The sequence below is a fragment of the Colius striatus genome, chromosome 11 (assembly GCF_028858725.1).
Source record: "Colius striatus isolate bColStr4 chromosome 11, bColStr4.1.hap1, whole genome shotgun sequence".
NCBI lineage: Eukaryota > Metazoa > Chordata > Aves > Coliiformes > Coliidae > Colius > Colius striatus.
In genome coordinates, this window is record NC_084769.1 from 7,993,679 (window position 1) to 8,020,161 (window position 26,483).

General features: G+C 36.9%; 1 protein-coding gene across 3 annotated transcripts in view; it reads right to left on the reverse strand.

The window, feature by feature from the left end:
- MGAT5 (alpha-1,6-mannosylglycoprotein 6-beta-N-acetylglucosaminyltransferase) overlaps nt 1-26,483 on the reverse strand; it is a 128,649-nt gene that overhangs the window by 59,494 nt on the left and 42,672 nt on the right. For all 3 annotated transcript variants that reach the window (XM_062004643.1, XM_062004645.1, XM_062004644.1), the window contains 4 exons: nt 21,043-21,431; nt 16,568-16,735; nt 3,226-3,302; nt 1,716-1,805 (listed from right to left, as the gene is read on the reverse strand). In XM_062004643.1, the coding sequence (XP_061860627.1) occupies nt 1,716-1,805; nt 3,226-3,302; nt 16,568-16,735; nt 21,043-21,280 (573 nt within the window). In that variant the 5' untranslated portion in view covers nt 21,281-21,431. The remainder of the gene's footprint in view (nt 1-1,715; nt 1,806-3,225; nt 3,303-16,567; nt 16,736-21,042; nt 21,432-26,483) is intronic.

A 26,483-nucleotide genomic window follows, 5' to 3' on the forward strand; every position in this document is an offset into this window, starting at 1 on the left:
ACATAGACTAGTGGTACTGTTGTTCCATCATGAAATGAGTTGCCCAAATTCAATACTGCTACTTAAAGAAAAATTTCAAATCCCCAGACCCCTGATAGAACCACCAGTTGGCCTCTGTAAATCTGCTTGCATTTCACCATGAGGATAAGCTGAAAAATGAGTTACGAAAAAGTAACAGCATCATGTGAGTTTCTAAAACTGATGATCAGAGATGATTGTCACAGAAAATACTGTGATTTAACAAAGTTACAAAATAATCAATGTCATTCAAGAACATTAGATGCTCACATTCAGTTGACATGTATTTTCATTTTTAAGATAAATCTGAATTAAAACACGAAGCACATGCTGCCTGACAGAAAACAAACGTGCAAACATAATCCCACTGGAAGCTAAAACAACCTTTTCATAGAAACTTAGATCAGCTTCGGATTGTTATGAAACCATATCTCTAGCTTCTATGATAAATAACAGGATAAATAATATAGTCATACTCTATCTTTCCCGTCTCCAGCTTTATAGCTCATAAATCAACACTTGGTTCTAGCAATGGGATGAGTCAAATTTGTGACTCAAGACAGCTTTTTTTATTCCTTCAGATACATGTTTTGGATGTACATTTAACTATTACTGCTGCTTCAAGCAATGCTCTCCAAAGTTCAATAATATTCAACTGAGTAAATTAACAGAAATTGCTTTCATTGCAGCCCAGTTATAACAGACTCACTGTTAATCTCAGATACATAATTTAAAAAACAAAACAGCCCCACATCCTCAAAACCCGCATAAACTACAAAATTAATATTAGTTTGCAATTCTGGAGCCATGTTGGCTCTTACAGCTCTTTACAAGCAGTAAACCACTAGGTGCCAATACTACTTCCAAGATGAGTTGCTCTAAGTTATCAAAATTCTAATATTAAGAAAGAAGAGGTGACCTGATCTAGGTGGACCTGCTTTATCAGGGGGATGGATTAGATGATCTTTAGAGGTCCCTTCCAACCCCTACCATTCTGTGATTCTGTGATCAAACACATCTGTTTCTGGCACATACACAAGCCCCTAAGAGGGCTCGTAGTAACTGACTTACAAAAATGTTTGTCACTCAGGAAAAAAGAAATCTGCTCAAAAAACACCAAGGCAAGCACCTTATATTTGTACAAAACTCGGCCTTTGGTTCTGATAAGTACCAAAAGCTTTAAGATAATACATCTGCGACTTCACTCAAAAACCACGACTTTCATTCTTTTTTTGTTTACTCTTACCAGACTCCGGAATTCAGAGTCTTCAAGCAAAAGGTGGCCATACTGCTTAGGAGGATGTAACATCTAGTACCACTTTCCAAATTTTACATTCCAAATGCCTCCCCATTACTGCCTCAGGAGTTACAAAGAAAGTAACAGAAGTGTTCAGAAGCAAGGACCTATGACTGATGTTCATACTTCTGTTTAAACAGGATACTTAGAGTGTACAGCTTGGAGAGATGCTGCTTACATCACTTCAGTTATAAACACCAGAATTGCCCAGTCTAGAGTCCCCTGGAGGACTTATGAATAATAGTAACACACTTCACAATAATTTTGTTTCAATAGCTTTTTCCTCTTTGTAGAATTTTTCTGAAGAAAGTTGTTACTTCCTTTGAGAAGTCTGCAAACAGTTACCAAACACATGGAGGCACTATGACATTCCCCTTCTGCAGATTAAAAGATTACTGACCTCACTGAGGTAAATAAAAAAGGAGCATGTGGACCCATCTACACCGTAACTTGCATAACAGGGATCCGATCGCCACATATCTTTCATCCACTGCAACAGAACAAAAGCATAGTCTGTTAGGTTTAAGTACTATGTAATGTTGCTGTAACTATTTCACACTGAACACAGGAGTAACAGGGAAAAGCTTCAAGCAACTACATCCAACTAGATAAAAATCACAAAGAACAGAAAAAGAATTTCATTACTAGTTTGCAGCATACTGCTTTCCTGCATTCAGCTGTGCTGGGGAGGTAACTACATACCAGACCTGGGCATAGTTTATACAAAGCAGTAGCCAGGCAAGCAGAGACAAGTATCAAAAGGAGAATACAATCAATATCCAGACATATGGGTGTGGCTGGAGTTGACTGGGTTGCCCTCTGTGTTAACACTTGCTCTGGAATTAACAGCTCATTTCAGTTCACAACATTGAAATCTACTCGATTCTGCCAAGAATCTGCCATTTCTGCAGAAGTCATTGAAATTCATATTTTAATATTCAAGTAATGTATTTACATAGTCACTATGCAGCCACTTTGTCAGAACAAATCAGAAAATGGACCAAAGACCTAACACTTCCAGTTTTGTTTCTTTCAAAAAAAATATTGTCTAAGAAGTTTATTTAGAGAAAAATAGGTGACAGTTTCACATATACTTTGGCAGTCATGTGTTTTCTCTTTCAGAATTAAATTGTAATATTTGATGCTCACATTTAAATTTCCAGAAATTTTACTTTTGTCCCTCACTACTAAAACAATATCTTTACATTTGAAATGTATCTTGGGGGGAGGTGGAAACAAATCCTCCAAATCTCTAAGTTTGTTGTTGGCTTGACTTTGGTTCCTCTGTTCTTTTTTCTTCTTTCCAACCAAAGTCTGATGGCTTTCAATAACCGGCCTTTGCAACTGCATTATTAGTAAAATACAGGATTTATGTAGAATCAGTTGTGAACCTCAAAGTTCTGGTTGCATGTTTAGTGCAGTGACTAGCTTGTGAGCAGAAGTGGCAGAATGCTTTTAACACAAAAGGCAAAGAGATTAAAGAAGTATAAACAAACATCTTGCTGAAACACAGAAAGGAGTGGAATGAAGTATACACAGAATTCCAGTCCTTGGGTAGGGGAACACCAAATGACTCATCATGGGGGAAAAAACCACAGCTTTTCAAAAAGGAGAATACAGCTCCTGTATAACAAGACAGTATTCAAATAATAAAATATTTTATTTAATAATATAGCACTTGAACATAATATAGTATCTTATTCCTGTCTCAACAGGATACCACTTTACCTCTCTGCAGCAGTAGTATTAAAGGTTTCAAGTAAGCAATGCTGTAGTGACATACACTCCTAAATATCTTCTTTTTTGAACCAGTTGTTCTTGGTTTACACAATTGTCGAGTAGTAAACTCTTGCAAAATACACTCAGTTTTAACAAAACACATAGAATAAGATGAAAATCAATTCATTTACCTTTATTTTCCCTTCACAGTGAGGAAAACCATCCATAGGAGGCAATTCACACTGTTCTTGGGCTCCATTTATGAGATCTAAAGAGAAACACAGATCACACCTGAATATCATTTTACAGTTCTGACAGATAGTCTAATGAAACTTTCCTTTATTTTCAGAAATCCACACTGAAGAGTCCTACTGTGTAACATTTGTTACAACATTACAACTCAGTGTGCTCTTTTTTGACTACAGAAGAAAATGGGTTGCATACGTTTCAGCTCAGAGTTGCAGTCAGAGTGCTAAATTACAAAAAGTGTTCCGTGAAGACTTAAAAAACCATGCTAATCCATACAGAGAGCAATAAAAACCAAAACCTCATCCTAATCAAAGTGTGATTAAAACTACTAAAATGCAACAATTTGTTTCCAAATGTCAAAAATTTGTAAGATGTATATTGCTCTTAAACACAAAACCAAGTTTTTCAAGTTCTGTTACCACTTTATCAAATACCCATGATCTTCAGCTATGACCCAATTAATATATGTTGCAATTTGATCTAAACTTATAACTGAGTAGCACTACATCACATTTCATGAGAAAAATATCCTATGGTCTCCCAAGATTTATTTTCCTTTTTGCCTATTTTAATATTTCATCATTCTAGATTTTTTGCAACACATTCAAGACTGATCAAGAGCAACAGTTCTAGCCCATGAGTCAAGGAAAAAGGAGCAGTTTTAAAGGCTGTTACCACATCAACTCTAGGACAGGAACTTCTTCTAAGAACTTCTAAGAATCCTCTCACACAGAGGCAAGAGAAAGGATTCACATAGTGGAGAAATTCTTGCCAAAGGCAGTGGAGAATAAGGATTTCCATTTAAGTAGCTCATCCCAGAATTATCTAAATTATACCTGCATCATTTCTGACTTTTCCCACGGGCAAGAATCAAGATCGTTAAAGCCATCCATCCATCTACCTAGGAACACTTCATGCTATAGCAGTTACAGTGCACAACTTCACCCAGAATATGCTAAATAGAGACTGGTGGAAAAAAAAATGAGAAGAAGCTGCAGTAGTAGAAGAGGGTAGGGACACAATCAGTGCACGTAAGTTGGAATGTTGTGTCCTATACAAAAAAAAACACCTCCTGACTTATCTGAATGTTTTCCATTTTCTTGTAAATCGATTCTCTTCAAGATAAACCTTGAAATGTGAGTGAAGCATTACAAAAAGGAGTGGACAGGGAAAGAAGAACTGTGCCACGAAGATGACACTTATTTGGTAGTCTCTGCAGCAGCAGCATTTGACAAACTGAGCTGTTCTGTCAATGACAGGAACAGTAAAGCAGTAAAGTCATTTTTAAGAAGACTTTGTAATTTCAAATCAATAAACACTTTCAAAATATTCTCCCTTATCTTCTTATCCTTACAGGATTCTTGCAGACTAGACCACTGACATCTATGGCTCAAATTTCTACTCCAAGTAGGAACATACAGAGCATGCACACAGATTTTAACAATCTAAAAGTACGTTCTAAATTTAGTCAGTACAGCTAAATAACAACAGGACTTCTACTACAGTTCAGGAATCAAACCTTCCACTTGAATCACACTGAAATCAGTGCTTGAGATCAAACAGTAACAAATCTATCCTAAATAGAAAATAAAGGCATGGTTACTGACAACTTCCAGTAATCCATATAATGCCATTAGAAGAGCTTTATGGTCTATGATCTACAAGACGGTATGAGAGATGCAGTTCAACCACAGGGAAAGTCCATCTCTCAGCATCGTATTTAACTTAGCGTCGAATATTCTGAATGTCTGGGCAATTCTATTCCAATCAAACAAATAAGCTTCCTACAGATTTCAGTTGCATTTGGACAAGTTATACTTGTCATGCTCAAAGGTTTTTTGCTTCATCCCATAGCTACTATATATACAATCAACTGTAATTAGCAATTTTCAGAAAAATGAGACAATTATTAAGAAGGTGATTAATGGTATTCAATACACATTGACTTCTTCCAACAGATTCCTGCAAGAGACATATATGTCAGCACAAGCTACAGAGCTTCTCAGGCTTCTGGTCTTCCCTGCCGCCAGCTGTACTAGAGCTTTTCAGAGTAATCTCGTCACTCTTGTTCCTCCAGTGGGATGACTTATATAGAAACAACACACTGATCTCTCCAGGATAATCGATGTGTATAGAGAACACAGAACACTAACACCCACCTTTGTCACCTCTAACCATGTTAAAATGCTGATGAAGTATTAATGAATTATTAATTAAGCATCTGAAGAAGTTTCAGATGTTCATCAGCTCCCCACTCCATCTTCTCCCTTAGCCTTACCATAGCTCTATCCCAGACACCTATATTAATTTTCACTTGCTTTATTCTCAACAACCCATCAAGCAACAGCAGAGTGAAGGCAATTCTATAGAGCTTAAACAAACTGTCCCATGAAACAATTTATATAAAGTATTATCAAGAACAAAACCACTGCAATGTAAGCATACAAGAGGAAATGAATGTGAAAGAGCAGAAGCAGTAAGAGAGAAAAGCAACTCTGTTCCACCTGAGTACTCCTTTGACAAGCACTTTCCTTTATCCCTGCAAACAGGAAGCAAGTTGAGGTAATCAGACTGGAAACACATCTACATCAAGGGCAGTTATCCAAAGCAACACACCACTAGCAGAAATGAGCATGCCAGTACAGGAACATACTGGTTTCCATGCATAAGCCTGAGAATTAAGTGGAGAAGTCTGAATTCACTTGTGACTAATTGATGCTTCTACTCAACTGTTACTTGCACTGAAGATGTACCCTTCTTCTTGGCCATAGTCAGTGCAAGTTGTAGGTTGAGAACCCAGAAAAATCACCCCTCATGATTTTTTTCTTCCTTATTGATAGAATCTGTTTGAAGAATTACATTGCTGCTCCTTGAGCTGCTCAATACTAACTAAGCATGGAGAGTGTGCTGGAACCTGTTGGTAACAGCTAGTAGCCTTCTTTCCTGAAGGGGAAAAATACACTACTAAGCCAGACATAAAAGTTATTTTTGTTGGAAAATAGTATTTGAGAAACCACAAAGATTTTTATCCTTAATTAGGGCTTACGTAATTTAAAATGCAAGTTCTGACACCTCTTTTCCCAGTAAAAACTTAGAACTTATAGCCAAAAAAGTTAGCAATACAGCAACTGTCAAGTCAGTACAGAGAAACAATACAGAGACTTTTTTCTCTTAAGCTTTATATGAGCTATGGTGCTGATTTCTATTCTACAGACACCCAAGTGCTTTTGAAGTCATGTGCAGCTTATCTCCTCTTGACGGCTGTTATGTACAGACATAATTATTAAACATTTATCTCATATGATGCTACACTAAAAGTCAATGCAATGACAAATTGAAAAGAAGAAGATGAGCTTATTATAAATGTAAGAGCACACAGCTGTTACAGATTATCTTGGAAAAATAGAAAACACCGATAAACTATCAAGCAACTCTAGATTTAAAAAATCTCTTAAACGACAGTGCTCTGGTCTCAGGACCTCTGTGATATTCAATGTATAACTAACAAACTCTATCCCCATGTTTAGAAAAGAGCCATATGTTCACTTTGAAATGTCTGTGGCTGTTTGAAGATATACAGCTCTGCATCAGAAACTGTTAGTGCATAGCAGGTGAAACTGAACTTGGGAACAATCATCAGTTCTTTTAGTGCAAAGTCTGTCACATTAGTGTGAATGTCTTTCCAGATTTAAGCTAAGCCACCTAACCTTGCCCTGGAAAAGATCTTTCTCCCTTGTTGCTCTCTATTAGCAACTACAGTGGCTGAAGTTCCATGTCTTTGACACTGCTCTCTTTAGACACTAGTTCACAGGTACATGTATTCATCTTCTCTTGCAACCAAACTCCAAGTCCACAGGCTTTGTTTGTTTTAGCGAGGGCCAAAACACCTGTGAGACAATTATGTGGTTAAAAGCACCATCTGTGATAGGGAACAGATCTTTTGTTTGCTGCCTAGCTACTCTTTAAATAGTGACTGCTACATACATATTTGGTCCCTTTCCTATATTGCACATCCTTCAAATAATGTGCTTTGTAACAGGCTAAAAAATTCTGCTTCCATTTTTCTCCAACAGACGGTTAAGAAGTCTAGAAATAACCCACTGAGACTGTATGCTGAATAACAGTTATAATTAGTTACTCAGAAGTGATTGTTGCTTGATAGGTATTCTATTTGTCATAAAAGCTTTAAAATAGCAATTTTGGTTAAAGCCAATGAAAAAGCCACAATACTTCTTAAACTGCAAACTGCAATACTTAGCAGATCTAGTCAGCCAAGGATCAAGTCTTCACTCTGAATTCAGAGAATGAAAATATCTTAAGAATTTAACATGACACAAAGATCTATACACTTTAGAACTCTGAGACAAAACCTCAGGTTCTTCAACTAGTGCAAAAAAGCATTTTAGAATATCTTTTGATGACACATAGCACAGATAATAGTTCAACTCAAAGTGTTTCCTATCATCATCATAAAATCAGGAACCCTTTTAGTATTAAAAGGAGAGAGTAATTATACCTGATCAAGTCTATTCATCAATTTTATCTCATTTGTTCTCTTTCTGTTTTTGATCATTAAATTAAAAGTACTATTGTGACTAATTTAAGGAAATCTCTTGTTTCTATTTCTGTTCTGAAATCTGGTATCTACGGTTAGACACAACATTGTAGTTAAGGTTGGTTTAAGTTTGTGTAAGGTCTCCTTTCTGTTCTCCCACTAATTAATATAGTCTAAATTTAATTCACATTTTTTCACATTCAAGCTGGTAAGATCTTATTAAAGAGAGAATCTGCAGTGTGAGTTGAAAGCATTATCAATATAGTCAATGAAATGAGCTAAAGGTTTCAAGATTTTAAATGTAGAGGACAAAATACTTTCTACTAACATTGTAGAAACTTCAGTGGCAAAGCATTGGTATGATTTAAAGAAAATTAACTTTTCTTCTGCTAGTCCATCCTCACACCAGCTGTGCTGCTGTGTTCCATTAGCGCTACTGAAATCAATGCAGCGTTAGGAGAATTCAAGCAGTAGCCAAGTGGTTAATCAAAATGCAGCCCAGGGGACCACTAACAGCCCCCTTCAGCATTACTAATACGGCTTCGCACTGCAGTGGAAAATATTCACGTGTGGTCTCCTGCACAGTCATTACACCATGCTGCAACGGTGAGGCTTGAAAACACTCTGCCCAGCTCCACGCTCCTGCCTTTGTGGGAGGCAAATGGACAGCAAAAATGTGGAAAACTGCTTGATACTATATACAGTGTGGAAAAAAGCATACAATGGAATACAGCACAATAAAGAGTCAAAGCAAAGCATCACCCTGAGAGCTGTAATTTTGGCTATTAGAACCAGTGCAGCCTGCATCCCACTACATCTGGTACACCCTGACATTCTGTGAGGACAACTAGTTTGCTTTTTAAGGCATGACTATACAGAACACTGTACATACTATGTTAACTGAAGCAAAGCCTACTGTAGTCTTCTTAAGATGGAAGGACAGCTTTGGAAATTCAAAATAATATGCAGTACTGTAGTTTTTTGAAAGACTTTATTTGTCTCTGCAAATACAGGACTATGGGGCAAACTATAGCTGCAGACTGCTAAAACTGATGAGGTGGTTATATGCGTAACAAAGTTCATCAGGAAGAGAGCCTTGGAAATAAATCAACAGATCATCAAGTTACCTGACTCTTCCTCCCTACCTAAAAGGCTTCAGTGTGTCAGCCCCAAGTCTTTAGGAAGATAGACATGGAAATAGCACAACAAAGGTCCTTCTCACCATGGCAACGTTAAAAAAACCCGACTGCTCGAAGCATTGCCAAAGCTGACTTGTCAGCCTGCCTTGCTACATATTCACAAAGGATGCCAGATATCTGACAGGCATCCAAGCCATCATGTCTTAAATGACAAGTAAATACTGAAGTCTGCATCCTAATGAGTAACTTTAAAGATGTTAATACTAAAGTTGTTAAAAGAGAGTTGTTAACAGCCAATACAGCAGAACAAGTTAATGAATAAGGCAGAAAAGCAATGGAATATTTGAAGGATACACCAAAAACATCCTCCCTCATTGAGCAGGGCTACATACAGTAACCTGATACTTAACTGTTCTTAGTCTTAGACCTCTCTAAGTACCGGTTATGTACACTGGAATATGGAAGAGGATTTGATGTGAACACTCACTTGCTCATTTTTATGGGATGAAAGACACATAATCAAAATCTTCCAACGTGACACTTTTTAAAGCAAAAGGACATTTTGTAAACAACCAGTCTGGCACAGTTTTCAGTGTAATCATACTGAGGTGTTAGATGGTTACACTTACCAAAAATACAGTTTTTCACTAAACAAGTACAGCAGAGTGACAACAATGGCCTTAGAAAACCTGGACCCTTGCTTTGAATCAACATTTTTCTTTTAAAAGAGTTGTTTTGCAACATGTATATTCAGAATTAGTATCACTAATTATCATTTTAAAGCCTGAAGAATTGAAACAGTTTCTTTCAATTTGCTTAAATCAAGCATTTCCCATAGCTGCCAGAAGAACACAACAAGAGCTCACAATTTAGAAAAAAAGCCCAAGCAAACAACAAAACCCACCACAAAACAATGCCCAAACCAAACTCCACTCCCATGTTAGGAAAAAAGAAAAATCCCATGAAGAAAAACCGACTCTTTGATCATGTTAGTGCAAGCAGATTGCCCTATCTCATTAAATATCCTTAGTGCAACACTGCCTCACAAAAATCAAGGATTTCTTTCATAGTTAGCTTAGAAACGCGTTAACTGTTGAAAGCCAAGTTGCTTAAAACAATCTGATCTGCCTGTCACATGGGACCAAGGAGTCAGCTACAAGAGAAGCAGACATGTAGACAAGCTCTGCTTGAATGTGCTATGGTTTCATAATTCCCAATTTCCATTTATTCATTCCTAAAAGAGCAACTTAAATTTACTATTGTGTTGTTTCTGGCAGCGGCTTAAAACTTCCAGTTCTAAAGGCTGCTGAAAACACTCATCTGCTAGGAACCCAAGATTTAGATTAGTACTTCCTTGTGGGTATGGGAATACATTGCTTCCCACAAATGCAGAAAGGATGGCTACCAAGTACCTTTAAAAGCTTTTCATATACAACTTGGATGAATAAACAGAGAGCGAGAGAGGGAGAGAAAGGAGAATATTGCTTTTGAGACCAATCAGCTGAAGCCTTATAAGCACCTTTGTTAACAATTCACTCTTTCATAAACAAAATGCAGGTCCTGAAAAAGCAGATGAAATTTCTCAGTACGAAAACAAGCAGATGGTTTGATGTTTCTCAGGAAGGAAGAACAAAAAATGTAAAGCATGCTTATGATTTTACACATGGATCTAAAGAGGGGGGAAAAAACCCCAACATCTAACTTCCCACTTAAGCTACCCAAGTTGCTCCATGGCTTTGCTTTTTAACATAATCTATGCAGTCTCACTCTCTAGCAGAGGTCTCATCCTCAAATCCTTTGGGATTAGGATTAAAGGTATTTGTGATATTAAGAGTTCATGCTTTACTGTCCTTTCACACAACCCAATAGAGATGAGAGGTTGTTTTGATTTTGGACTTCCCCCAGTGAAAGATCATGCAAAACTAACTTCAAAGGAAGAAACGAGATGTAGTACCACACTAGAAACATTAAACCAAAACACACTAATGATATAAATACACAGTACATGCTACATATAAATGAACAATTCTAGTTGTCTGAAAGTATGAAATGGAAGAGAGAGAGTTCTGGTCTCTAAATGTGAACTTGAAAACAAATCAAAGTCTGAATTCACCTACATCAGAAACAGATGAGTTACAGTCCCTGCTAAATCCTCAACATTTACTGCTACCAACTGTTAGCACCTTCTTATTATGAACAAGCATAATCCAGATGGATTTTATTCAGAGCCTTTTATCTGCCAAAAACTCTCCACACCACCACAGAGTGCTATTTTCCCTTGCAGATTTCACCTCTGCTGCCTCAGTTCTATATCATGCCTTACAGCCAGAGGTGGAACAATTTTTAAAGACAAGAAAAGGCACTTTCTCTATGATTTGACAAATAAGGTGTGTAACTGATTAACAGATCTTTGTAAAGTAATGAATAACTTTATTTCTAAACAGCTCCTACATTTTAAACACTGAGTCATATTCTTAAAATGTTTGCATGCCTGCTCAAAGGCTAAAAATGGATCAAAACTGTTTTCTATGAAGCCACAAGCATATCTCTTAGTCTGTCATAAGGTATAAATAGCCATGATAGCTGCTGCTTGGCCAGAGATTATTCAACTTCTGGCTGTATTAATGACCCTAAAACAATGATATGTGTCTTTTTCTAGAGTCCTAAACAGTTTGATAATTTCCCATGCCAGTGCCAACTTTTCCCTTTGCTAACAGGCTCTTTTGGAGAAGGTATTGCTCATTCCTCTATAAAGTAACTTATAATGGATTATCCTAATCTAATACTCCAAATTATTACACCTTCAGGTCAAAAGCTTATCTGGACCTAGCTGGATTTCCTGACTTACACTCCTGAACACTTTCAACAGTCAAGAACACCTTCTGCTTTGTTGAAAACTGCTGTTTGGGTTTTTCTTTTAAAAAAACAACCAACAACCAAACTCTCTTCAACAGCCAGGTACTTCTCTTTTTCCTTCCTTTCCTTAATCTGTGATGCCACATCTTTCTGCTATGGGTGTTACCATCCATTTACCAGGAAAAACGACAGAATTTGCTGATAAATGTTTTAGAAGACGTTTGGTTGCCCTTCAAATGCCAGCCTAATCAGAAACAGTAGTTACAGTTGTGTTAAAATGAGCTGCAAAATTCATTCTTATTAGTCTTTTCTCATACATGCAGTTCAGAGGAAATTTTTCCTCTGCTTTTACACCTATAAGGCTGTCATCACGTTACAGGCAACTGCTGCCCACTAGCACAGGGTAGATTTGTTCCTTAAGATGAACTACTCAAATTTATTTGCCCAGGCAGCTGCAATGACCACTCTCAAAGTCTGGTTATCTACATGCCCAAAACAATATCAAAAATATCTAAAAATACAGAGGAGTTTTTTTTCTTTCATTAGAAGGGATGACAGATTCCATATTGCAATATCAAGCATCTGTGGTAACTGCAGGTGGTTTTAGCTCAGATATAGTGCATTAAAAGTAACCTTGCAGGTTTATTAATCGTAAGTAAGAATCTTCCTGGATCAAGAGACATTTTGCCATCAAGCTGTATACTGAGCAAAAATTTAACACCCTCTAACCTCAGTTCATTGACAAGTGTCATCATTTTAAAGAAATTTATTTTTCAACCACTTTGCAACTGACAACCATCTCCCAACATACATTTCTCTTCACTGTTACTCATACTTGAGCTAAGCTAAAAACAATGTATATATGAACTGAAGGAAACATCCATACATTCTAATATTATAAATATTCCCTTTTTATATTCTTTTTCTTGCTGTTAACACAGAAAAGAGGGACTGTAGTGGATTTTTTTTGTTTAAATCCACACCTGGTCAAATTGCCAGTGTACTTAACCTCAAAGACAGTAATTTTGCAATCCATAAATGTAATAAACACACCTGGTATGCAAGCATGAAACTCAAATAAAACCATAATATAGACTGATTTCACTAACTTGACCCTGAAACTACAGCAAGATTCTTGAATTATCATGACCCTCCACCTGTAGCATATGAACACTGCTGAATACAGCAATGTACCTAATAAAACAAAATCCTGTTTGCAGAAAGGCTTTGAGAGAAGAAATGTTGACTAATCATCATCTCTGTTCTTCCTAATTTGCAGATGAAGGAGTATTTTTTTTCTTCCATGAAAGTGTTACTAATATTTAAAGTACACAATGGAGAAAAGCTCATAGCACATTCAGACTGACAAGTGTATCCTGTCATGGTTGTCACTTTTAAGTTATAAGAAAAATACTATCTTTTGCTCTTGAGTTTGTGTCCAGTCATAATCATAGAGTCATAGAATGGTAGGGGTTGGAAGGGACCTTGGAGATCATCCAGTCCAACCCCGCTGCAGAAGCAGGTTCACCTAGATCAGGTTGCACAGAAACATGTCTAGGCGGGTCTTGAAGACCTCCAAGGAAGGAGACTCCACAACCCCTCTGGGCAGCCTGTGCCAGGGCTCCCTCACCTCAACAGTGAAATAGTTTTTTCTTATATTTAAGGGGAACTTTGTGTGTTCCAGCTTCATCTCATTACCCCTTGTCCAAAAGGGATAATCATTAACGAGGGCAAGTATTTACTGTATAATCCCATCATTATTTTATATCTTATTCTATCACTGGTATCACTGAGGTAGCATATAACAGAATAAACTTTAGAGAAGGTTGGTGAGGACAAAAATGCAGACTTCAAGATGATTTCTGACTCCACTATTTACCACCAAGGTTTTCAAGTACAGTCCATGGATGCTGAGGTCCAGCTTAAGCCTGGCTGAAGCTTCAATTATCTCAGGAAGGCTTTTCACAGGTAAAGGGATATGGTTACCCAGATTACAGAATCAGGTTGCAGTGGACTGTGACAGCTCAATCCAAAAGTAATAAGTGCATGAAGTAGGTCCACTGGAAGCAGGGCTCTTGTAAGAAAGCCTGCTAACAACACTGCAATGTTGCACTGATGAATGAGGCTATAAAATGTCACTGTAAGCAGTGACTCTGATGCAAAAGAGATTTGCAAAAAACAAATTCAAGAAGTATTTTAAAAAAATCACATTACTACAAATGTTTAACATCATGTTGTCAGGACACTCCATATATTTGATGTTTGCCCATACAAAGTGAAATTACTAACAGTAGCTAACATGAGTTTACCTAAAGTCAGCACTAAAATATTACAGTCAACAGAGAGGAAGGAAAATCTTAAAATGTTAGCTTTTTGTGATTACTTCACAGCCTAAACGCTGAATAAACTATCCTAAGGAAAACAATGGCAGCTTCAGGTATATTTGTATACACGTTTCAGCTGCAGTGAAATGACAAACTGTTGGGTAACAAAACGCCTTCTCTACAACAATTTTCAGATTATCTCAATTGCTCTAGCACAATAAAAAAGGATGCTGTTGAAATATTACAGACAAAAACAACATTGTAGCTGGTATTGTAATCACAATGTTTACTCAACCTTGCTTGTTTTCTTAACAATTCCTTCCTAACAGAGAAAATATTTATATTATGATTTTACTGGTATCATAGGGCTTTCAGAGTTTGCTACTGTCACGAAACTGCTTTGAAGACAGAGGTAGAAACTAGTTTTTTACTTCTGTTTGGCTACTTTTGACCAGATTTATTTTCACTGATTGCTTCAAATGGATGAACCACTTTAATACAAGGATTAGCTTCAAGCTCTATTCTACCCATTGGTACTATCTAGCCTGGAAACATCTTAACAGTGACTTCCAAACACTTACCAGAAAAATAATCAAACCTGAGGAAACAGTTTCCTAAAGGTCTTTCTGTTGCTTTTGTTTAATATAGTTCCTCCAGATATTTTAAACTTGGTGTACCAAGAGTCAAAGTTTAAAAACTGAAGCTCTCTCTAATAAGACAAACAGTATTTTTTGCCACAGAGCAAGCCTCAGGCAGAAAAAAGCTATATAAACATCACAAACTAAAAATTCCCACCAAGCTTCTTAAGTGTTGCTCACGACCACTAAAATTGTGCATCTACCAAACTCCAAGAATAACAAACAAAACTCAATTCACCCTAAGAACTGATGAGAGATGTTTCCTGATCAGGTAAGATGCCTATAAATGTATAAGCACCAACATGAGCATGCTTCTTCCAATTATCTGCAAATCTACTGCAATAACAGCATCAAGTCTCACTTTTGTTCAGCTACAAAAAGAAGATAGACAAGGATTTTTTTCATTTCTTACATGGCCCAGAAACAATAAGCTACGACACTACTAGCTGTCCAAGTGAAAGATCTTCTGTGAAGATCTTCTGTTGTATGCCTTGTGGTAGCAGCATGGCTCACACCGTTAGGCTGCAGGTGCTGTAACTCTTCAGTGACTTGTTCCTATCTGCCCTCAGAGACAAGAGAGATGGGGGCAGGGATTTGCACGTGTAAACCAGAATTTAAACCACACATGCAAAACACATGTGTAAACCACCTGTGTAAACAGCTGTTATAAATGTCTGTAAGCACAGCTTTACTATGTGCCATGAGTGATATAAAGGTCTATCTCCCCAAAAAGTTAAATATGCCTTGAACATCTTAGTACAGACAAATGCAGTTAGGACAGAGCAGCTGAAACAGCAGCTCTGCTGGTGTTCTGTAATCAGGTAATCACTTACATATCTGCTCTCCCAGACCTCCTTTTGGTGGCATTACTCTACCAAAGGTAGCATCATCCACTCTGTTTTAACAAATTTAAGTGAGTAACACCCTTTCAACAACAGCATTAGTTTTTATAACACAGGTGAGACTTAAGACCACAGCTATGACCCTATTTACCAAGTGCCCTAACTCAGGGCTGACTCAGACCTTCCTATGGGTCAGGACAGCCAATGTCTGTTTAGACTTGGTGGCAGTGCAGGGCAACAGACCAGGCAGTATAAACAAGAAGATTTATTCAGTGTACCAAGCACAATCACAGCTGGGAACACTAACTGAACCAAGATGTGAAGATGAAGAGGCCAGTAAGGCATTCTACCAGCACAGGATGACTCAAATGCTTTGAGAAGCTGTAAAGGGTAGTAAACAGTCCATTCACTGAAGACAAAATTAATGACTTCAAATGATGTTCTAAAACATGTATTTATTTAAGCTGAAGGTACGAGGTTAGTCATCTCTGTGTGTCAAATCATACAAGCTCTTAGGCAAAGTAGGGAAAAATATTTTAAAATCAGAACCAGTGACAAACATAATAAACGTTTTCTTTCAGTTAATAACCAATAAAATACACATGGTAGAGAGGTAACAACTGCCTAGTTTCATCATTATAAAATTAATCCATTTAAAGTATGAAACACCTACTACAAACAAGGTAGATTATCACCCCTTTGTCAGAGAATTTTATTTTCCTCAATGTGTCCAAGCTACCACAGCAGAAAATCTTCCCCGTAGCTTGGAAAAGACCACTGAACTTAAGATTGACATTGATACAGGCTAGACTTTGAATTTTGTTTTCTAAGACATTCTAAGTATCTAACACTGAAAAATTATGTTAGGGCCAAGAGACAAAAGTACAGATTAAACAGCCTAGAAATATTTTAAACAGCTACCATACTCACCTGCTACATTAAGCTTTTCAACTGTTCCTAAGCCGGGAGCAGGAGTGGTAGTATTGTTGGTAGAGTTTGCTCCTGTTCCGTTAAGTACAAGATTTTCCACCTTGGACTCTAATTTCCCAATGCGCTGCAAGATATTATCCAACAAGACAGCAAGTGTCTTCTTCAAATCTACAAACGAAAATGAGAAATTAAAATAGTTTAATAATGTAATGTACACTGTCAGACAATTAAAAAATACATAAAAGAATGAGACTGGAATATACAGAGATATTTTCTCAGTGAAAGCTTTTGTCATTAGCAGTTCTATGCACTAACATTCCCTGATTTGTTTGGCCTTTGTTTCTCTGGATGGGGAACTTTTCTTCCTGTGCATTTTATAAAGCATTCATATACACTGCAACTCATATGCATACCCTATATTCAAGGTGAAATAAGTGTATGCCTTTATGGGTAGACCCATGGGAACAAAAAAAGCAGCATACTTTGTAATGGCTCAAGAAATAAGAAGCTGCTTAAATAATAATGAATCTAAACCTAAAACCATATTCAGCCACTATCAGAGGAATACTCTGTTAGATGCTCAGTCATCTGGAAAGAAAAATCCCCTTTGCAAAAGGAACAGCTTTGAGCCAGTACAAAAACCTACTCCTTCATCTCCTTCACCAAAATCATGTTGTGCAGTGGTAAATTAAAAAAAGTTAAGTTCAACCTTTCTGATGTATACACCATAAATCACCTGTTTCTTCAGTCTGTTGGTGATTGCTTCTACCTATCCATTTGGTCTGATATAGCACTTCCCTTTGCATGGACAGAAACAAACAGTAACAGGAGTTTGCATATCAAATGACTACCCAGAAAGAGTTCTTCCATATTTTTGGTATTCTTTCCCTTTTCTTTTGTTTAGATTTCTTGAAGTAACACAGACAGTAGGGTAAGCTAAAAGAACTGTGGACTTGGAAGGGAGAAATAGACCTCTTTCAAACTAAACTGTGTAATTACAGTGGCACCAAGCCAAAGAAGATGAAAGTAAGTATTGTTCTTTGTTCACTTACACCCTTGTCTCAGGATTAAAGAATTTTTTTAAGATGAATTTACATTATTTTTTCATTTAATTACATAAATCATACACATGCACATGTATAATAAATTTTATGCCTTCTATAACTTTAGAATGAAATAACTTTTTGATGTTTAATAGAAGATTTCTCCATACATCAGTTATATTTTTGCCACGCTTAGTGCTACCTTTAATTTTTTCCATGACTAGGCTGATTCTTGTCCAATTGAGAGTAAATAAGAAAAAGCTATTTCTGTTAGAAAGCTTATGATTCTTCTTTCCAAATAAAGGGAGAGTTATTTTATTCCACGGAGCCATATAGTAGATATTTTTTCTTTATAACTGTGTGTTAACCTTTCTCCTTTGAAGACAAGAGGGAATCTTCAGCACTAATGATCTAGACTGTTTTAAAAAGGGTCTAGAAGTCACGTAATGGTACAGTGTGCAGAAGAAACAAGCATTTAACATGAACACATGGTAAAGAAGGAGAAAAAAAATTAGGAAGGAGAAATTCAGGGAAAAACGAGGAAGAAACACAGCATACATAAAGGTATGCACAGATCAAAGAGAAAGATGGCTAAACATTCAAATTTTTAAACACTGAAACCAAAACACTGTTGCAAGAGACTGCTTACCAGAAGGAAAAAACCAATTGGCGACTAGTTTGAGAGGGAGAGGGCAGAAGCAGAGATTAATAACAATTTTTGTAAAACAACTGTTTACTGCTAGATAAATCTAATAGTCACTGTGTATATTTGGACTACAACTGTTAAAAGAAAAGTGTTTGATCTACCTGACAGGTGATGGCAGAAAGAAAAAGTGTGAAAGAGAACAGCTGTGCAATCACAATTAAGGAATGACTGAAGACCTTCTGAGTGGGTAAAAACAACCAAACCAAGCAAACTTAAAACACGTTCTTGAACAGAGAAATCACAACTCAAGAAATCAGAACTGCGCTTGCTAATAGCAATCAGAGGTTAGGATTAAAAGAAATCAAAAGGCTAAACAGCAAGGGCATTGGTATTCATAGAATAGTGAACCAACTTTTATCAATTGCCATTAACAGTCATTAATGTGGTGTTTACTGCTGAACAGCTAACCTGATCATTTCCTATCACCAGACACCAGATTGCTATGTGAAAGAGGACAAACTAACTTACTTAAGTAATTACTTTACTCAGTTTCATAAAGCATTATTTAATATGGTGTTATTCACTCACTGTAGCATCTTTCCCTTTCATATTTTGAATAAATACTTTACTATTCTTTTGCATCCTAGCTAACTGCTTCACTGAAAATAACTGTCCATACTTGTCTCTGAACTTCAGATTCTTCTTAGCCAGGGAATTTGAAATTTTTGCCCAAAACTTATTACTACCTTCACAGAAGTGTTAAAAAGTCATTGCACCCACTTTCGAATGCAGTTTAACTTCTCCTAGAACTTGAGCACTGTTTGGCAGCAACTCAGCTTATTCTTCACCAGGATTTGGAATAGGAAATGAATGCCACAGGCAATGAGCTGCAGGGGCAACTTAGCTTCAGGATATCCTGTACCCTTAGACCTAACTAATGCACATACTAATGCAGTTACCTTTCAATTCCTGGATATATATTGTTTGGGGGTTTTAGAGTGGGTGGGTGTTTCTTCTTCAAATCATTTATCATCAAAAAGTCTTACGAGACTAGGACACTAATAATGACTATATAGCAGACAGGGTTTTGTTTTGAGACTATGCATCCACATCTCTAGGGATCTATACTTGCTTGGAAATCTTAAATCTAAATATTGATCTAGTACCACTCTAGCTTGTATTGCTTTGAAAGATTACAATACTAGTATAGTTCAACATGCAGTCATAAATCAGCGTAAGTTACAGAATAAGGACAGCTTGTTATTTAAGCAACGAAGCAATATAATTGTTAGCTATGTTTGAGGCTATAGTCTCAGGCTCACACCTTCACACAAACTCAGAATTTCACTTTCTTGGAGGAAAAACGAGACATGGAGACAATATCCCAGGAAGATATTTTCATTACATGCACCAAAAAGTAAGGACTATTAAGAGAAAAATAGAGAAAAAAGTGCAGCTATTATTTGTTACATCCTAGTCTTTATTAGAATCATAGAATCATTTCAGCTGCTGGGGGTTGCTGGGGCCCAAGTGCAGGACCCAGCACTTGGCCTTATTGAAACTCATGGCATTGGCCTTGGCCCAGCCTATCTACATCTCTCTGTATAGCTTTCCTACCTTCAAGCAGACACTTCCACCCAGCTTGTTGTCATCTGTAAATTTACTAAAGGTGCACTCTATCCCCTCATCCAGATCATTAATAAAGACATTGAAAAGGAATGGCAGAAACAGAAACAGCACTGAGCCCTGGGGGGCATCACTTGTGACTGGCCACCAACTGGATTTAACTCCATTGACCACAACTTATTGGACCCAATCATCTAACCAGTTTTTCACCCAGGAAGACGTCTGCCCATCCAAACCAAGAACAGCCAATTTCTCTAAGAGAATGCTGTAAGAAAGTGTCAAATGCCTTACTAAAGTCAAGGTAGACAAAACATCTATTCAATTTCTTCAGAGCTAAATATTAAGGTAACTATAGAAGGAAACAAGTCTAGATGACTAATTAGCTATTAACTTTGCATATAACCTAAAAGTGCATAGTTAAGTAGGAAAAAAAGTGAGTTTAAAGAAACCCTGAAGTAGTAAGGTCTATGACATGATCTTATCAAATTATAAGGGGGCCACACAACCTGAAATTGGATATTTTTATTTTCATATTTTCTCATAATATGCTTCCTTCTTCTCTGCATGCTTTGTCTCACATATGTAGACAAGCTTAACTCATGTTGTACAAAATGGAAAACAGTAAGCATTAAAACTTACTGACAACAAAGCACTGAAACTCACAAAAACAGTTCTCTACCCCAAGGCAAAATGGGATATATTTAAGCTTAATTTAAGCTTATATCAGATAAATAAACTTGAACATTAAGTAAATTGACTGCACAAAGAAGTGAAAAGGAAAAGAAACAAACGTAGCAGGTCTCCACTTCATCAGTAAGGCAAGTTCTTTTTCCACAGGGTTTTAAATCACTGACATGCAAACTGTAAAGCCTCCCAAGTTTATCAAAACAAGTAAAAAAGAGGTTTTTTAATGAAATTCTAACAAATAACCAGAGGCGTACTAGATAGAGCCACTAGATAGATGTAATAAAAACTAGCCAACCACTCCCAAATGACTGAAAAGGTAAAACTTGTACCATTTCACACTTACAAGTGAAGCCATTTTCTCCACCTGTGCAGAAAATCCACGGGGTGAAGCATTGTCAATTGAGCAGCATTATGAAGTAAAATGTTTGAGAAACCTTAATCAGATTATGATGTAACCTAAAGCACACACTTACCATATGCCGTCACTGTCCCAACATAAGGCCCATCAACCACATTTTTATTTTCTTCAGCTAATGCTTTGATGTATCTTTTGCTGAGATCCAAAATTTGCTCACGCAAGACTGAACTGCTTTCATGTTGTGTTTGTTGCTGAATAGTAAAATGCAGAAGCATCATTCCCCAAATGAAACCAAAAGTCACCAGAAAAAAGCCAAGTTTTTGAGAGGACAGCTTCCATGGAGAGAATGCCATGATTCCAAACAGCTTCACAGTTACTAGAAAGGTTCCTAAAACTTGAAGCCAATCAGTAAGTTCATGGTCCAGCTATATAATTTTCACAAAGCAGGAGACTCAGACTTATTCCAACTCCTTTGTCAACGTAAATCCGTATTTCAGTTGCATCCTGTTGCAAGAGGAAAGAAAAGAAGCATAGTTAGCACAGGGTATTAGAAGTTTTTACTAGCTACACTAGGTCTTCACTCTAACACGTAGGAAATAGGAGTAGACAACATGCTTTCTTTGTAAATGTTTAATTTGTATGTATCAACACGGTACTGTACTAGCCAGAGCACAAAGAAGCTGAGAAAAGCACTGGAAAGAGAACAAAGAGAGAGTGATGCGCCTGAACAGGTGTAGAACACCTCTCAGTATCTGGATCAAATTCAATGCTTGAAGCAGTTTCTAAGCTGAATTTCAAGGTAAGGTTGCTTTAACATATTTTTGTGTGTGTGTTTGTGTACACAAAACCTTGTGATGTTGCCATCGCAGCAATTTAAGACAATTCTCAACATAAATTCAGTTCTCAGAAAACAAGTCATTTCAGCTGGCAGTGACATTGCTCAGAGTTCCTGGCAAGAGCTACGGCATATGGCAAGATAGGTGATCAGGAAATCAGACTCTCCCAGGGGTAAAGAGGAAAAAAGAAATCTACATTATTTAAGCCAATACACTCTCCTGGCTTACACTGCAAGCAGTGAGAAGGCTGGAATAACCTCCTCTTGCTCCTGGGTGGCCTCAGCCATCCATCGTTATTCCTTACTTCTAACGTATAGCCCAATGGGTTTGCTCTTTGCAAATAAATTCAAAACACAAACTACGAATGCTATAACATGTCTTTTGTATATAAAAATATTCTCAGAGCTTTTCACACACTAGGGAAAATAATTGTAATAACAGCCTTCAAGACACAGTAGGACCATCTTTTCATGGTGAAATCAAAGCCAAAACCTGGCATAAACAACCCAAAGGCAAGAAAAGGTCTGTGATGAGGGCTAGAGGCCAGGTCCTTAGCATAAAACCCAACAAGAAGAAAGGTAATTAAGTGTAACCTATCATGTTAAAACAGAGATTTGGTAAAATGTTATCCTTTTAACTTCATAATGCTCCCAGACAGGATTAGAGAACATAATGTTCCCTTCCATTCTGCAGTTGCACAGATAATGCAGATGTTACTCTGTTTTAATAGGATAATTACACAGATGCCTGCTAGCAGTGCTCCCTGTTTGTTCAAATTCCCTTTAGATTTTCCGCTTTCAGCCAAACCAGCAGTTCTGTAGAGGGACAGAAACATCTTTGAACCACTTATTTTCCAAAAAGTCATGCATATGCATTTAGCATTATTGATTATTATTGATTGTAGAAGTGAAATGTGCATTACATAGTAAACTAAAAGCAGAGAGGCAGTGACTATACCATGTGCTTATATTGCTAAAAGAACAATTTGTAGCCATCTTTTGCTTAAGCAGGAATGATGCAGAGAAATGAATTGCAACTACAGTGAAAAACATTATAAAGCCCTCATGCTGACTTTTTCCATGTTTAAAATGGTCTCAGCAGAGAAAATGAAAGACTCTTTTTAATGTTGCTCTACATAAACTTAACTTTCCAAGAAATAGCATAGGGAAGGTTTCACTTCTTTCAGTTTATTTAACTGTAACCTTGGAACACTCTTGAGCCAACTAAAAAATAGAGTTTTGTTGTTTCATTAAAAACTGAATGGTTTACTATTCTCTTGCAGTATCTGGTGTAATAAAACATAGAAAATTGCATAGTTTAAAACAACATCACAACTTCAAAAAGAAATCTGAAATGTTCAAGATTAACTTCCTCGGCGACTTTATTTCAACTAAGAAGTGACAGTGTCCTCTATAGCAATAAGATGTTGTTCTAACAGTCAGCATTTCTTTCCCAATTAGCAGTTGTTTGTGAAGTGGGAAACACTGGGTAAGAAAGTAAACCTATCAACACCATGCTTTAACAGACAACTGTAAAGATTTTTTAATCACTCACTGTTTAAGGAAAAAACCTGCAGAACATAATTAACATTAAGAGCAGCAATAAAAAAAGTATTTAACAGTCTCTTTTTAAAGTTCTAGAATAGAAACAAGGATGTATGTCTAACCTATGAGAATGAGCTACTTAAATACAAATTTTGACTTTTCTATTCTGTTTATCAACAGAAGAAAAAGAAGCAGCTTTAAATCCACTCAAAATCTCCAAGAACATAGACAGGAAATATTAAAATTTTGCCACAAGAAGGGATTAAAATTCACTGAAAGACAGAAGAATGTCTCCCACTATTTTAAGTGCTAAAAGTAAAAAACTCCCAAGTACATCAATCCCCAAACCCCAACATCCAAACAAACCAGTCCTATTTTTACTGCCAATAAAGCAACTTGATGAATACTCAACACCATGTACTTAAACTAATTAACTTTACAGCACTACTGGTGGCCATGGATGCTTGTAAAGGGGAAGAATCTCTGTCCTTCTTGCACTGACATCAGTATATGTTTAATCCTAGATTTAACAGTTGTCAAATTCCACTGTTGATGATTGCCATATACCAACTACATGATCTTTAAGATCCAAACTATTCTATGATTCATGACTCTATACCTGTAACGACTCATTATTTGGTATCTAAATAGAGAGTGGTCAGAAGATACTAAGGAATATCTGAGGTGGAACGGATAAAGACAGCAGCACAGAAATGTCCCCTTGGTATTCTTGTTTTGACAAGAAATTGGTAACCAAACTGAGCAACATTTGAAACAATAAACATGTGTTTATCTACTGTAATCACTCATGGACTTTGACAGTGCCTGCTGAAACTGGCAGGGACATCTTCTCCTAAAGTATGTTGCTCTAAAGCCCTTATTCTCCTCCTTGCCTTATATTTCCTCTGTTTGCCCTTGCCTTATAAGTGTTCTCAAAGCAGCTGATCCTGTTAATTATTAAGGCTTTTTCCTAGTCTGGTCTCCAAAATCCACAATGGGATTGTATCTAAAAAGATCTAAACATTTTTGTATGTGCCTTTGAAGAATGATAGGCTTTTTTTCTTTTTTTTAAGATTTGGAAAGAGGTGGTTTTGCTCTAAGACAACTCTTGAATTAATTCCAGCACCCCTCTGGAAACTGGATATGTCACAGTTGTGAAGTTGTTTGTGAAACCGTGAGGAAGATAATCCCTCCTGATTTACTGAGAGTAGCTAATGTACCCAAACTGAACACAAAGTGTGAAAAACAGGGTGAAAGTGAAAAGATATACAAGAAAATCTTTAACAAAGAACAGCTTTGTTATGTTCTTCCTTAACTTCATCTCTAAACAGCCAAAATCTCATCACCACTGAACCAACACACTGATGTGGTTGTTTGGTTTTTTTTAAACAAACCAATTACACCCTTTGTGATAAACATACCACAATTTAAAACTGTGTCTACCTTTAACAAAACCTATTACCATGTTTCTCTGGAAAAGGACCTTACACCCATTTACATAAGCATTTTAATAGTCTTAGTACTTTCAGTACTTCAAACAGCTTCATTAAAAATGTACTTTTTCTGTTCTATATTTACCAAAATCCTGCTCAACAGCTGGTCAACTGACTAATCATAGAGAATAATATTACTGGAGCTACATCACCACAACAAAAAACCCCTCTCTCACAATCATATCAGGAAAGTGTCTCAATGCTAAAGTGATCCACACATATTTCTCAGTATCTTAAACATTCTTTTTTTAAAAGATGCTTAGAGTTGCACACAGTTGATTTTCATGTGAACAGATTTTGGTGACACATATCCATGTATTCCTCTTCACTTTTGAAAAAGGAGAATTAATCATTTACAAGAGTTTAAGCAAAGTCTCAGTAAATTGGTACATATACAAAGCTTGACACTCACTGTTCAATTAGCTTGTTATCATAGAATGATAGAGGTTGTTATGTACTCAAACATAAGCAAACTTACACTGCATGAGAAGTGAACAATGTATATGCATTTTTGTACAAAGTTGTTCAGTACAAATGGTATTGCCACTGCTAGGAATGGGCCTCAGAACTGTGTTCCCATACCAAATGAGCAGGGCTCCAATTCTGGTCTCTTATATCTGGGATATCATTAGGAGAGAACTTGTATGAGCTAGAGCTGGGTATCAGATGCCTCTTGTAAGGGCATACATCTTAGATATAAGAACAAAGGCCTTGAAACTATGAGCACAGGTTGAAAGCAGAAGGGCCCCAAAACTGTAAGCAACTCAGTGACAGTCAATTATTAGTCACGCATGTAGTGCAACCTTGAGACTTGGAGAAAAAAAATGCTTTTCTTTCTATAGCAGCAAAAACTGAAAACGAGTTATAAAACTGCAAAGCAACAAGAAAAGGCATCTGTGTCAGCCTTGAACATCTTGCTGTCAAGGACCATAGCTATCAGTGCTAAATATATGACACCAGCTCTGTGCCACTGTGAGCTCACAATTAATTTATAATGAGATTGTTACAGAATAATTGCTTTGAATATGCAATAGTAATGACTAGTAATGAGTAAGAACTAGCCATTAGCAATATGTATTTCTAATGAATCTAGTGAAATTGTTATAAAGTTTAAGCTGTTTTAATAGTTGTTGTATCAGCCTTCTAAACCTCCAGTCACAGCCATCTCATTCTCTTCTTACGTATGTCCACACGCAAACAACATGTATTCAGTTGCAACGTCATGCCACCATGGCTAACCCCCACAATTTGTTACTACATCACATCCCCTCACATCAGGATCCTAAGGCAAATACTGATCTATATTCCAGATTGTTTTCTGAAGGCGGCATAACTTGGAACCACTTGATTCTCCTCTGGTCTAATAGCTAAAGATAATTCAAGTGTCACTGGACTGGGCTGCCAACACTCCAGAGCTACAGCCAGAAAACAGTGGTGAGTGAAAACACCTATGTACCTCAAGCACTTCTCTGCTAAGGAGATGCCAAGGAGTCATGCCTAAAACAGACAGGCAATCCTCTAATCCTCCTTTCTAGAAATAATGAGTCCAAACTGGGACTGCTAGGCTTTACTAGCTTAAACCAGACGTGCTTCTACACATAAACTGGAATATTCAGGGCTGATGTTAACCACTTTCTCCTACTGCAGCTGCATTGCCTAAACAGATGTGGACTACATGCCAAC